This window comes from Oryctolagus cuniculus, chromosome 17 (assembly GCF_964237555.1).
Source record: "Oryctolagus cuniculus chromosome 17, mOryCun1.1, whole genome shotgun sequence".
Lineage (NCBI taxonomy): Eukaryota > Metazoa > Chordata > Mammalia > Lagomorpha > Leporidae > Oryctolagus > Oryctolagus cuniculus.
Window position 1 is genome coordinate 48,134,923 of NC_091448.1, and position 14,436 is coordinate 48,149,358.

The window sequence follows — 14,436 nt, forward strand, 5'->3', positions numbered from 1 at the left end:
ATGCAGAGATACAGAGAGAAGGAGAGAGAGATCTTCTGGTTCACTCTCCAGATGGCCATAATGGCTGGAGCTGGGCTGATCATAAGCCTGGACCTTCTTCAGGATCCAGGAGCTGCTTCTGGGTCTCCCACGTGGGTGCAGGGGCCCAAGCACTTGAGCCATCTTCCACTGCTTTCCCAGACACATTAGCAGGGAGCTGGATTGAAAGTGGAGCAGGAGGCCGGCGCCGCGGCTCACTAGGCTAATCCTCCATCTAGCGGCGCCAGCACACCGGGTTTCTAGTCCTGGTCGGGGCACCGGATTCTGTCCCGGTTGCCCCTCTTCCAGGCCAGCTCTCTGCTGTGGCCAGGGAGTGCAGTGGAGGATGGCCCAGGTGCTTGGGCCCTGCACCCCATGGGAGACCAGGAGAAGCACCTGGCTCCTGCCATCGGATCAGCGCGGTGCGCCGGCCATTGGAGGGTGAACCAACGGCAAAGGAAGACCTTTCTCTCTGTCTCTCTCTCTCACTGTCCACTCTGCCTGTCAAAAAATAAAAAAAGAAAGAAAGAAAGAAAGTGGAGCAGGAGCCGCCGCCGCTGCTCACTAGGCTAATCCTCCGCCTTGTAGCGCCAGCACCCCGGGTTCTAGTCCTGGTTGGGGTGCCGGATTCTGTCCCGCTTGCCCCTCTTCCAGGCCAGCCCTCTGCTGTGGCCAGGGAGTGCAGTGGAGGATGGCCCAGGTGCTTGGGCCCTGCAACCCATGGGAGACCAGGAAAAGCACCTGGCTCCTGGCTTCTGATCAGCGCGGTGTGCCGGCCGCAGCACGCCGGCCACGGTGGCCATTGGAGGGTGAACCAGTGGCAAAAGGAAGACCTTTCTCTCTGTCTCTCTCACTGTCCACTCTGCCTGTAAAAAAAAAAAAAAAAGGCTGGCGCCGCGGCTCACTAGGCTAATCCTCTGCCTTGCGGCACCGGCACACCGGGTTCTAGTCCCGGTCGGGGTGCCGGATTCTGTCCCGGTTGCCCCTCTTCCAGGCCAGCTCTCTGCTGTGGCCAGGGAGTGCAGTAGAGGATGGCCGAAGTGCTTGGGCCCTGCACCCCATGGGAGATCAGGATAAGTACCTGGCTCCTGCCTTCAGATCAGCGCGGTGCACTAGCCGCAGCGCGCCGGCCGCGGCAGCCATTAGAGGGTGAACCAACGGCAAAGGAAGACCTTTCTCTCTGTCTCTCTCTCTCACTCTGCCTGTCCAAAAAAAAAAGGTGGAGCAGCCAGGACTTGACCTGGTGCCCATATGGAATGCTGGCACTGCAGGTGCAGACTTAACCTTCTACGCCACAGCGCTGGCCCCTGATCTCTTAATTTCAAAATTAAACACTTAGATACTAGGACCAGTGCTGTGGCATAGAAGGTTAAGCCTCTGCCTGCAGTGCCAGTATCACATATGGGTGCCAGTTTGAGTCCTGGCTGCCCCTCTTCTGATCCAGCTCTCTGCTTATGGCTTAGGAAAGGAGCAGAGGGTGGTCCAATTGCTTGGGCCACTGGAAAGAAGCTGCTGCTTTCCCAGGCCATAGCAGAGAGCAAGATTGGAAGAGGAGTAGCTGGGACACAAACCTGTGCACATATAGGATGCCAGCCTTGCAGGCAGAGGCTTAGGGGAAGCTTCCTTAGGTGCTGGCCCTTAGGTAATTGTGTTTCTATAAGCTGACAATGAATAATTGAAAATTTGAAGTAAGACTTACACTAGCCTCCAAAAAAACTTGAGTAAATGTTTGTTACAGAACTAAGCACAGTAATCACTTCATGTACTTATCACATTTAGGTGGTAAAAATTCTATTTGTATTGGAAAGGGTGCAAGTTTTCTCTGAAACATTTCAGGGCAGGTGTTAAGGCACAACAGGTTTAAGCCACTGTTTATGACATCCTTATCCCATATTGGAGTACTGATTTGAGTTTTGGCTACTCTATTTTTGATCCAGCTTCCTGGTGTTTTTTTTGTTTGTTTGTTTTTGTTTTTGTTTTTGTTTTTTTTGACAGAGTGGGCAGTGAGAGAGAGAGAGAGAAAGGTCTTCCTTTGCCGTTGGTTCACCCTCCAATGGTCGCTGCAGCTGGCGCGCTGCGGCCGGCGCACCACGCTGATCCCATGGCAGGAGCCAGGTGCTTCTCCTGGTCTCCCATGGGGTGCAGGGCCCAAGCACTTGGGCCATCCTCCACAGCAGAGAGCTGGCCTGGAAGAGGGGAAACCGGGACAGAATCCAGCACCCCCCAGCTTCTTGTTAATATGCCTGAGTAGCAAATGATGGCCCAAGTACTTGGGCCCCTGCCCCCACCGTGGGAGACCTGGATGGAGTTCCAGGCTCCTGTCTTTGGCCTGGCCCAGCCCCAACCATTTCAGCCATTGGCGAGTAAACCTGTAGATGGGAGATTTCTGTCTGCCTGCCCCTCCCTCTCCCTCTAACTCTCCCTCTCTCTTCTCTTCCATCTGCCAGTCTGCCTTTCAAATAAATCTTCTTTAAAAAATAAGTCTGTCACAAAATTTTTCTACTCAGCCAGTCCCCTGATTATTTAGATGTTTGCAGAATGCAGTTGGTTTTTTTTTTTTTTTTTTTAATTTTTTAAAAATTTATTTGACAGGTAGAGTTATAGACAGTGAGAGAGAGACAGAGAGAAAGGTCTTCCTTCTGTTGGTTCACTCTCCAAATGGCTGCTGCGGCCGGCGCTGCGCAGATCCAAAGCCAGGAGCCAGGTGCTTCCTCCTGGTCTCCCATGCAGGTGCAAGGGCCCAAACACTTGGGCCATCCTCTGCTGCTCTCCCGGGCCATAGCAGAGAGCTGGACTGGAAGAGGAGCAACCGGGACTAGAACCTGGCACCCATATGGGATGCTGGCACCACAGGTGGAGAATTAACCAAGTGAGCCATGGCGCCAGCCCCTGCATAATGCAGTTTTTTTTTTTTAAGTTTCCTAAATTGGTTTATATACACCCCTTCCTACACAGATAAATTTGTACTAGAGTCAGTTTAATGTTGTTTAATATAAGAGTATAGAGTTGGTGTTGGTTAAAGAATGATTTTTGGACTATCATTTGGATACCAGAATGAAAGCTTAATATGTTTTTGAGCCAGATCTTTTTCTATTATTGATAACTCACTTTTTTTATTCCTTTAGAAGAATGTGACTAGTGACTATTCATTTTTTTTTTTAATCAGAATGACTTAGGCTTTTGTTGTTCTTGAATGTGTATCCTTGGCATCTGCTATTCTAGTAGAATGAGCACTCCTCTGTTTTCCCCTAATATTCTACATATAAATGCCACTTGATAGCCACTTTCAAGTGATAGCCACTTGAAACATTGTTTGTTGGTGGTGGTCACTTAATTATCTGTTGCCTGCTACCTGACTAGAGCAGGACTTCGCCTTGTAGCTTTACATACCTAATCACCAGCATTATTGGGTATATGGTAGATACTTAGTAAATGTGGTACTAGAGATCTGCTAGAACTGCAGCATCTCTGTAGAGAAAAAGCCAGTTTATACTTGAAGATGAGACTTCTAAGGCAGTTATTTTTTTGTTACTTTTTCAGTTAATTAGTCAAGGTGCTAGCTAGACTGGCCTGCTGAGTTCAAATGTGAAATGAGAAAGGAACAAGGTTGATGGTAACCAATTTTCTGTTCACTTGACAGGTGTGGGATTATGAGACTGGAGATTTTGAACGAACTCTTAAGGGGCATACAGACTCTGTACAGGACATTTCTTTTGACCATAGTGGCAAGCTCCTGGCTTCCTGTTCTGCAGATATGACCATTAAACTATGGGATTTTCAGGGCTTTGAATGCATCAGAACCATGCACGGTAAGGGGTAGAAGATAGAACTTTTAAAGAGGTAGTACTTCATAGAGGAGAATGTTGTTTTCTAACAGTATACAGGTTCCCTGCTTTAGACTCTTATTCTCTGTATTAGAGGATAGGCCATAACAGTTAAGAGTTGTTTCTGTTAGGCTTTAATATCTTAGCGGTTTACATAAAATCATTTGTTCTTATGCATATTTTTGAAAAAGAAAAGTTGCCAGGCCACTTACCTGCCTTTGAGAAAAAGAAAATAAAGTTATAAAGGTTTTTTTGTCTCCCCCCACCTCACCCCTTGGTAAACTGTAGTTGAGAGAGCCAAGGTTTACCGAAAGGTGGCACCGATTCCCTTGCCTTTTACATGTGCCACGTTATACAGTACACTTGTTCTCAGCGTCTTTCCAGTCGTACTGGGAAAACTTTTCTGAGGAAGTCTGGTTTTGTGGAAAGAACATGAGCTTTAGAATCAGATATCTGGGTTCAAATTCCTACTTGTTTACATATGGCATTAAGAAGTTTTAACCTTTTTCATCTTGAAAATAAAGGTGATAATTTTACCAAGCAATAGGATGGTCATGAGGATAAAACATTATGTACTTAAATCATCTTGCTATAGGATGTGGTACTTAGGAATTGCTCACTAAATCAGAATTCTTACTGTTTCATTCAACATGATGAAATGTGAATGTTGGGATTTTGTGTTAGTAATGAACTGTTTTAAAAATAGATTATCTGGTGATGTTAATGCATGAATTAGCTATGTGATTACATAGAGGATGTGATATGAAAGATGTATTTTCTCCTCCAAATCAAATGCATTAGGGAAGTTTACCAATTAAAGGAATTCTGGCAAATCCATTTGTAAAATTTATTATTTATGTTTCAATAAATTGCCTGTGTCTTTTTGTTCCAACTTAAGAAAGAGGTTTTTCCCAACCATTGTATATTCCTTGAAATAATATATTTATGAGGATTCTCTGGGACTTTTCCTCAAAAGATGGCTGATAATCAATAGTGAATAATGTATATGGGACAGTGCTACTTTTACCCCTGTGAAAATCAACAACAGAAAGATATTTTTCACCTATTTTAAGTAGAGAAGCAAATCTTGTTTTTCTTAGCCATTCTGCTTAGCTTTGTAAGTCTTGTATTTATTTAAAATATCAACCATAGGAGATATTGTGTTTTCTTAGTGTTCATATAGAAGTATTCAGGCTCATTTGCATGAATATATGCAAACTGATGCTTTGTGATTTTAAATCAGTTGTGCATGTTGAAATTCAATCATAAATAGAGTTATGTGTTTTGTGGATTGTTTTGTAACATTACTAATTCCTTAACTTTTTTTTTTTTGCCTAAGTCCAGCTATCTTACCTAGTGTATTGAGAACTTGCTATCATATTTGAAACCCCATGGTAAAATTCCATGGTGAGCTGAGGTTTAATTGCTCTTGGTGTTGTATGATGTTATCCATTTCTTTGTTGCGCATTTTAGGCCACGACCACAATGTCTCTTCAGTAGCCATCATGCCCAATGGAGATCATATAGTGTCTGCTTCAAGAGATAAAACTATAAAAATGTGGGAAGTACAAACTGGGTAAGTAGGTTTAGTAGGAAAAGCATCAGCTAAAGAGATATTTAAGAAACAAAGGGGGCCGGAGGGTTGAGCCACTGCATGTGATGCAGGCATCCCATGTGGTCACCAGTTTGAGACCCAACTGCTCCACTTCCGGTCCATTGGAGTAGGCAGTTATCAAACTGGCACTCCAGTGTGGGCTGCCAGCATTGAAAGTGGTTGGCCATGGGGCTGGTGCTGTGACACAGCAGGTTAAACTACTGCCTGCAGTGCCAGCATCCCATATGGACATCAGTTTGAATCCTGGCAGCTCCACTGCCAATCCAGCTCCCTGCTAAAGTGCCTGTGAAAGCAGCAGAGATGGCCCAAGTCCTTGGGCCACTGCCACCCACATGGGAGACCCAGAAGAAGCTCCAAGCTTGTGGCTTCGGCCTGGCACAGTTCAGCTGTTGGTTGCCATTTGAGGAGTAAACCAGCAGATGGAAGATTTCTCTCTCTCCCTGTGTCTGTAACTCTGCCCTTTCAAATACATTTAAAAAAAAAATCTTAAAAAAAAAGAAACAAAATTGTGTTCTGACTGTTCCTGCAGTTGTGACTTTAACTAACGAACAGCATGATAGTTGTATGTTTTAAAACTAGCTGGAAGGCCATCACTGTGGCTCACTTGGTTAATCATCCGCCTGCGGCACTGGCATCCCATATGGGTACCGGGTTCTAGTCCTGGTTACTCCTCTTCCAGTCCAGCTCTCTGCTGTGGCCCGGGAGGGCAGTGGATGATGGCCTAAGTGCTTGGGCCCTACACCCACATGGGAGACCAGGAAGAAGCACCTGGCTCCTGGCTTCGGATTGGAGCAGCTCTGCCCGTAGTGGCCATTTGTGGAGTGAACCAACGGAAGGAAGACCTTTCTGTCTCTCTCTCTCTGCCTATAACTCTACCTGTCAAAACAAACAAACAAAAACTAGCTGGAAGTGTTTTCTTTAAATGTTTTCTGAAAAGGAACACAGAGACTTTATAAGAGAGACTCTGTCCTTGGAGAGCTATTTTTATCATAAGGACTTTATTTTCTCTGTAGTTGTCTTTTAGGTGATCTCTATGGGTTCAGATTAAAATGTAAGTAACATTTGATTGTGCTTAGAATTATACCTGATTGTTGTTAGTAAAATCTTAATCTTTTGCTTTTGTCCAGATTAGTAGAGCATAACCTTTTTTCTAGCATGGCTAGAAATATTTTTGTTAGGTTTATTGTACATGTATAGTTTTGAAAGATTCTGTTTCCTTTTTAAAATATTTTATGTATTTGAAAGACACACACACACACACACACACACACACACACGGTGGGCAGGGACAGGGTGAGGGTGAGAAGAGAGATTTTACATCCACTGGTTCATTCCCCAAATACCTGGAACTCAATCCTGCTCTCCCAAGTGGGTGACAGGGACTCCAGGTATTTAAATCACCACCTGCTACTTCCCAACGTGTGCATTAGCAGGATGCTGGAATTGGGAGTGGAGGGTTCCAACAATGGATGCAGGTATATCAAAGAACAGCTTATTAATTGCTGGCCAAGTGCCCATCCTGAAAAATTTTATTTCTGTTTTATCTTATAGATTTTGTTGATTTGGTTAGCTCCTTAATGATACATTTCTGTCAGTTTATATGAACTGATACATGACTTTCTGACATACCCTCATCGTTTATTAACTAGGATTGTACATTTGCTCAGTTGATTTTCTTTGACTTCTCTAACTTGGTGACATTCCCTTTATCCCAGTGCATAGCTAATTTTTAAAAGTAATTTCTGGGAAGTGTCCTAATGATTGTCACTCACAATGTAATTACTTATATTGACAGCTACTGTGTGAAGACATTCACAGGGCACAGAGAATGGGTACGTATGGTGCGGCCAAATCAGGATGGCACTCTGATAGCCAGCTGTTCCAATGACCAGACTGTGCGTGTATGGGTCGTAGCAACAAAGGAATGCAAGGCCGAGCTCCGAGAACATGAGCATGTGGTAGAATGCATTTCCTGGGCTCCGGAAAGCTCATACTCTTCCATCTCTGAAGCAACAGGATCTGAGGTATTGTGTAATTTGAGTGTCATTTCATGATTTATTGCTGATAACTTAAAGTCATTTAACTTTGTCAGTTGTCAACTTAAGGATTATTAATTCCTTTAAAAAATCTGCATCTCAGAATTCTGAGTCTTAAAACTCTTTCAGAGGTGCACTTGCATCTGTTTTTTTACCCAGTGATTAACATTGCTGTCAGCTGACCTTTGACTTGATGTGTGGTGGGGATGGAGATTCTCCTGAAGAGTAGGAGAGGTCGTTAAGTGTTCCAGCAACGCCACTGCTGTGGGAGTGCATCAGGACACATTCAGATTGTGGGAGGAAAATAACCTTCATTTAAGTATTTCATGTGTAAATTTACAGTGAAATGCACCACAGTATTTAAATATTTGTTTTAAATGAAGGATATTTCCTATAGAGGCCTTTGATACTCTGCATTATTACAAGTACTAGCCGAGTCTGTTTTGTACTTTTTTTTATGAAAATGCTATTTCCGTGAAGTTATAGATCCAAATGTACCATGTTTCTTTCCAAAGAGCTGTGTTTTTTTTTTGGTTTTTTTTTTTTTGTTTGTTTTGTTTTTTTTGTTTTTTTGGACAGGCAGAGTGGACAGTGTGAGAGAGAGAGACAGAGAGAAAGGTCTTCCTTTTGCCATTGGTTCACCCTCCAATGGCCACCACGGCCAGCGCATCGTGCTGATCCGAAGGCAGGAGCCAGGTGCTTCTCCTGGTCTCCCATGGGGTGCAGGGCCCAAGCACTTGGGCCATCCTCCACTGCACTCCCGGGCCACAGCAGAGAGCTGGCCTGGAAGAGGGGCAACCAGGACAGAGTCCGGCGCCCCGACCGGGACTAGAACCCGGTGAGCCGCAGCGCTGGCCAGAGCTGTTTCTATTGTAGATTTTTAGATTGTTATAAATGAAGAAGCAAATTCCACTTCATGTGTCCCCATTCTTTTTCAAAATGAGACTTATATTTGCTATCTTTATTTTTGGCTGCCCCATTACATTTTCATTTTCTGGTAGTCATTATTTACCACAGGTCACATGCTTGATTCTAGCTGAACTTGATGTAAAAATTTTTTGGAGGATTTTATACACATTTGCTGTGTATATAAAAATTTGATTGAATAGTTCTAGAATTTTTGATTACAGAAATTTTTTCAGCAGTAAATTTATCTGTTGGTATTAGGGAAACTGAATCTTAACCTAAGTGGAGATTTTCTTTATTACCTGGGTCTTATACCCTAGGTACAATGTCAAAAGACTGTATATATCAAAATACAAAAGCAAATCATGTATTTACAAAATTGTATTTTTAGATCTATATAGAAACTGTTTATACTCATCACCTAATTTCTGGCATGAGAAACAATTTTTTATGCAAAATTCTTTATTTGTAAATGATGATCTTCTAAGTTTGTATTCACAAATTCTAGAGCCTGTAACACTCCATATATTTTTATGTAAAGAAAACTGAGTTTTTATGTTTTCTGTAGACTAAAAAAAGTGGCAAGCCTGGGCCATTCTTGCTATCTGGATCCAGAGACAAGACTATTAAGATGTGGGACATCAGTACTGGCATGTGCCTTATGACCCTTGTAAGTTTGCATGACTTCATTGCTTCTTTTATTCTAGGCTTTACAAAAGCTTTGTTTTAAATATGCTTTTCCTTTAACTCTACTAAATCATTATTAACAGTAATGTGAAAGTTATTTCTAAAGTGTCATGTTATATAAAATATCTACAAAGTAGTCAGTCCCGGGCAAAGGGTGGGGAGTGTGAGATCTTAACTCGCTACATCTTTCAAAATTATTTATGATACCTCCAATGGAAGAGAATGAAGAGGTTTGCTTCTGCATTTCACTGTATTCATATGAATCCTGTTAACCAGTACCTCTAGAGTTCACATGGCTTAACTTACTTGATTTATTTTATTGTTCTGAACTTAATGGTTCTAGCTTTATGATTTGGAAATGCTTATTCCATTTTAGGAGCATCTAGATTTGCATATGAGGATATTCAAATGCTAGTAAGGGATTGTGGACAGTCATGTTTGCCGAAAGGAGTTCCGCGAGTTCTGTGGATATTATTCCTGTAGGAACTTTTTAATATGGTGACCGTATTTGTTTAGAGATTCCTTAGATGCTAACCATACCTTCAGGTGATTGTCTCTGAAATGGGATGTGACAGATACATAGGGAAGCATAATCAAGGACTAGGAAAGTAAACTCTTTTTCAGTAGGATTCCAAGCTGAGTTCACTTATATTATGTTGCTCTTAGAAAAGATCCCCATTTAAAATCAGAAAGCATATTTTCTCCTTCTGTAACAGCATGGGTCATCATGAATTTCCCTAGAGGTTTATGGCACTTATTTTTCAACCAAAGGGTTAAAAAACCTGGGGTACTACTTTTCTACTATTTTGGTGTGGCCATAAGAAATAGAGCTTGACCTCCTGTTGAGAGCTTTTAATGATTGGGGACTTTTGTATGTCACTGTAGTAGACAAAGTATTTTAATAAGATCAAAACCAAAAGATATATTGCCTCATCTTTCCTTTTTTTAACTAAAACTTTTCACAAAAGCAATACCATCATTTCCATTGTAGAAGAATTTAAAAATGTACAAGAAGGCTAAAAGAACATAAAAATCACCCTCAGATCACTACCATATCTAATGGTATCTTCCACGTGTGCTTTTCTAGACCAGAGCTGTCAATGTAACTTTCTTCAGTAATGTTTTGTATCTGCACTACCCTGTGTGATAGATACTTAGCCATTTGTAGCTTTTAAGCTCTTGAGTGACTACTGAGACTGAAGAACTGAATTAACTGTGTTCTGTTTTAAATGTTTAAATAGGCACATGTGACTGGACAATGGCTGCTGTGTTGGACTGTACAGTTCTAAATATTTTTCTTACATAGAATCTGTAGATGAATATGGTTTTTTATAATAAAAATGTTTTATAAGTACATGTTGATTTGTGAAGAACTTGTAAAATATATTTTATTTTTTTTAATTTATTTTAAGGGGAGAGAGAGAGGCAGAGGTCTTCCATCCACTGGTTCATCCCCCAACTGCCTACAATAGCCAGGTGTAGGTTAGGCTAAAGGCAGAAGCCTGGAACTTAGTTTGGGTGTCCTGTGTGGGTAATAGGGACCCAAGTATTTAAGCCATCACCTGCTGCCTCCCTCCCAGGATGAAACATTAGCAGGAAGCTAAACTCAGAAATGGTGATACTTGAACCAAGCTCAAGCATGGAATGTCAGTGTCCTAAGTGACATTCTTTTTCTTCCTCCCTAAGATAGATAGGTGGATAGTTTGATTTAAAAAGCAGAGTGATAGATAAAGGGAGAGGTAGAGAAAGTTCTTCCATCTGCTGGTTCACTTCCCTAAATAAATGCCTACAACAGCTGAGTCTGGGCCAGACTGAAGCCAGTAGCGGGGAACTCCATCCTGATCTCCCACATGGGTACAGGGGCCCAAGCACTTGGGCCATTCTCTGCTGCTTTCCCAGGCACATTAGCAGGGAATTAATTAGTACAGAGAAACAGAACAGCTGGGACTCCAACTGGCACTCTGATTTGGGATGCCAGTGTCAATCTGGAGGTATTTCCTACACTCTGAGAAGAAATCTTAACATTTTGGTGTATATAGTTTTGTTAGTTCTGTTTGGTTACTTTTTAAAGGTATTTTTTTTAAATTGTAAGCTAGGTCTACACAACACTAAAGGAATTTTTAAAAATTGGGGCAGGGGTAGTGGCATACCAGGTTAGGCTGCCGCGTAGGACAGTTCAGTTCCAGTTACTTACTCCACTTTCACGTACTCCAGCTTCCTGCTTATGTGTTCTAGGAGGCTATAGATGACTCAAGTGCTTGGGTCCCTGCCACCCATGTGGGAGACCCAGACAGAGTTGTGGGGCCCTGGCTTCTCCCTCCTACTCTTCTCTTTCCTCCATCTTCCTTCCTCCCTCCTCTTCTCCAAAATAGAAATTAAATTTTTAAAAATGTATATAGATTAGTACAGAGAAAATGGTACTGTTTCAAAGATGTATTGAATCACCGGTTTCTCATAAATTGACAGGTACAATTTTATGTATTGTGTACAGTGTGTTTTGAAGTATATTACATATTGTAGAATGGTTAAATCCAGCTAATTAACAAATATATTACATCTTTTTATTTATTTTTTTCCCAAAATTTACTTGAGAGAGTTAGAGAGAGAGGTTTTCTATCATCTGGGTCACTCCCCAAATAGCTGCACTAGAGCTGGGCCAATCCAAAGCTGGGAGCCAGGAGCTTTTTTCAGATCTCCCATGTGGGTGCAGGGGCCTGAGCACTTGGGCCATTCTCCACTGCTTTCCCAGGCCTTTAGCAGGCAGCTAGATAAGAAGTGGAGCAACCGGGACTTGAACCAGCACCCATATGGGATGCCAGCACTGCAGGCAGATGCTTAACCTACTATGCTGCCTTGCTGGCCTCCTCTCAGTTTAAGATCTGTTTATTCTGTATTTGAAAGGCAGAGTAACGGCCGGCACCGGCACACCAGGTTCTAGTCCCAATCGGGGCGCTGGATTCTGTCCCGGTTGCCCCTCTTCCAGGCCAGCTCTCTGCTGTGGCCAGGGAGTGCAGTGGAAGATGGCCCAAGTGCTTGGGCCCTGCACCCCATGGGAGACCAGGATAAGTACCTGGCTCCTGCCATCAGATCAGCACAGTGCGCCGGCCACAGCGGCCATTGGAGGGTGAACCAACGGCAAAGGAAGACCCTTCTCTCTGTCTCTCTCACACTCCACTCTGCCTGTCAAAAAAAAAAAAAGGGGGGGGGGCAGAGTAACAGGGGAAAAAGAGCGAGAAATCTGCCCTCTGATTTACTCCCCAGATGGCCATGGCCTAAGCGAAGCCAAATCCAGAAGCATAGGACTCCACTGGGGTTTCCCATATGGGTGGCAGAGCCCCAAGAACTGGACCACCCTACACTGCCTTCCCAGGCACAACAGCAGGGAGCTGGATTAGAAGTCAGGGCCAGCACTGTGGCACAGTGGGTTAACGCCCTAGCCTGAAGCACCAGCATCCCATATGGGTGCCAGTTTGAATCCTGGCTGCTCCACTTCTGATCCAGCTCTCTGCTATGGCCTGGGAAAGCAGTAGAAAATCGATTGCCCAAGTCCTTGGGCCCCTGCATCTGCACGGAAGACCCAGAAGAAGCTCCTTGCTCCTGGCTTCGGATTGTGGCAGCTCCGGCCTTTATGGCCAATTGGGGACTGAACCATTGGCTAGAAGGCCTCTCTGTCTCTCCTCCCTCTGTGTAACTCTGACTTTCAAATAAATAAATCAAAAAAAAAAAAAAAAAAAGTGGAACAACAGGAATCAAACTGGTACTCCATTGTGGGCTGCCAGCATTGAAAAGTGGTGGCCACAGGGCCATTGTAGCACAGCAGGTTAATTCACTACCTGCAGTGCCGGCATCCCATATGAATACTGGTTTAGGTCCTAGGTGTCCCACTTCCTATCCAGCTTCCTGCTAACGAGCCTGGGAAACAGCAGAGGATAGCCCAAGTCCTTGGGTTATTGCCACCATGTCAGAAACCCAGGTGAAGTGCCTAGCTTCACTGGCTTTGGCCTGGCTCAGGCTGATGCAGCCTGAATTTCAGGAGTGAACCAGCAAATAGATCTCCCTCAGTCTCTGTCTCTCCCCCTCTGTAACTCTGCCTTTTGAGTAAAATAAGTACATCTTTAAAAAAAGAAAAAAAGTGGCAGCCTAACCCACTGTGCCACCAGAGTGCCAGCCCCACATCATTATTTTTGTTGTGAGAACTCTTAATATCCACTCTTTGCATTTCCCAAGAATACCGCTATAATGTTAAGGTAGAGTAACGTAGCATTTCATTAATGCTGTTTAAACAGTCTGTGCTTTGCCTAAATCAAATACCTTTTTGTTTTTTAAGGTGGGCCATGATAACTGGGTACGTGGAGTTCTGTTCCATTCTGGGGGGAAGTTTATTTTGAGTTGTGCTGATGATAAGACCCTACGTGTATGGGATTACAAGAACAAGCGATGCATGAAGACCCTCAATGCGCACGAACACTTTGTTACCTCCTTGGGTATGTAAACATTATGAGGTTTCTGAACAATTAGATAGCGGTATGCCAGATAGAACAGAGTTTTACCTAATCATATGGACTTTTCCAGGTAAGAAATGACTATTTTCAGGACAGGATAGAGAAGGCAACTTAAAACCTTGAGAATTCCTACTTAAATTTTCCTTTCCTTGACTCACTTTCTGTTGTAGGTCTTAATAAAAATACTTTCTCCATTGCACAATGTTGGTTTTGGAAACTAGAACTATGAAGATTCCGATGGATAATTTTTCTCCCCTACTATTTTGCAAGTTTTTTAAAGAAACATTACTCAACCTTTCCCTCTGACAGGAATATACCATCATGTATTTAGGAACTCAGGGAATTGTGTTTCTGTTCAGTAAGCATCCTCAGGACCTTAATCTATTTAAGCTAAGTGAGCACAGTAAGTTATACTACACACTAGGGTTATGAGGAACCTAAGGATATAGGTACAGTCTTAACCATCTCCCAGCAGTAGGCATAAATAAAAGGCCTTAGTACTAAGTCTGGAACATAATGTTCAGTTAATGAATATAACAAGACTATTGTTAGAGCCCCGTCAGGAGTGAGACTTCAGGGAGAGGCATTTGTATCAAGGTGTTGATAAAGGATTTCATCATTTAGACCTAGTTGATAAACTTGATACCTTCTAGTGCTCACTTTGGCAGCACATATACTAAAATTGGAACAATACAGAGAAGATTAGCATGGCCCCTGCACAAGGATGACATGCAAATTCGTGACGCATTCCATATTTTAAACAAACAAAAAAAAAAAACCTGATACCTTTTAGAGGTATGGGTATAGAAAGCATGGGTATTCTTGACACTTGAACTTGCTTATCTTGC

The 14,436-nt window shown here is 42.9% G+C and overlaps 1 protein-coding gene and 1 non-coding gene across 11 annotated transcripts in view; both read left to right on the top strand.

Annotated features, from left to right (window-relative positions):
- Window positions 1-14,436, top strand: part of PAFAH1B1 (platelet activating factor acetylhydrolase 1b regulatory subunit 1) — an 86,873-nt gene that overhangs the window by 68,563 nt on the left and 3,874 nt on the right. For all 10 annotated transcript variants that reach the window (XM_051824538.2, XM_070061214.1, XM_070061215.1 and 7 more), the window contains 5 exons: window positions 3,659-3,827; window positions 5,316-5,418; window positions 7,253-7,481; window positions 8,968-9,069; window positions 13,414-13,570. In XM_051824538.2, coding sequence (XP_051680498.1) covers window positions 3,659-3,827; window positions 5,316-5,418; window positions 7,253-7,481; window positions 8,968-9,069; window positions 13,414-13,570 — 760 coding nt within the window. The remainder of the gene's footprint in view (window positions 1-3,658; window positions 3,828-5,315; window positions 5,419-7,252; window positions 7,482-8,967; window positions 9,070-13,413; window positions 13,571-14,436) is intronic.
- LOC127484585 (U6 spliceosomal RNA) lies at window positions 14,241-14,347 on the top strand. The gene has a single exon (XR_007911637.1). It is a non-coding gene; the product is annotated as a U6 spliceosomal RNA (small nuclear RNA).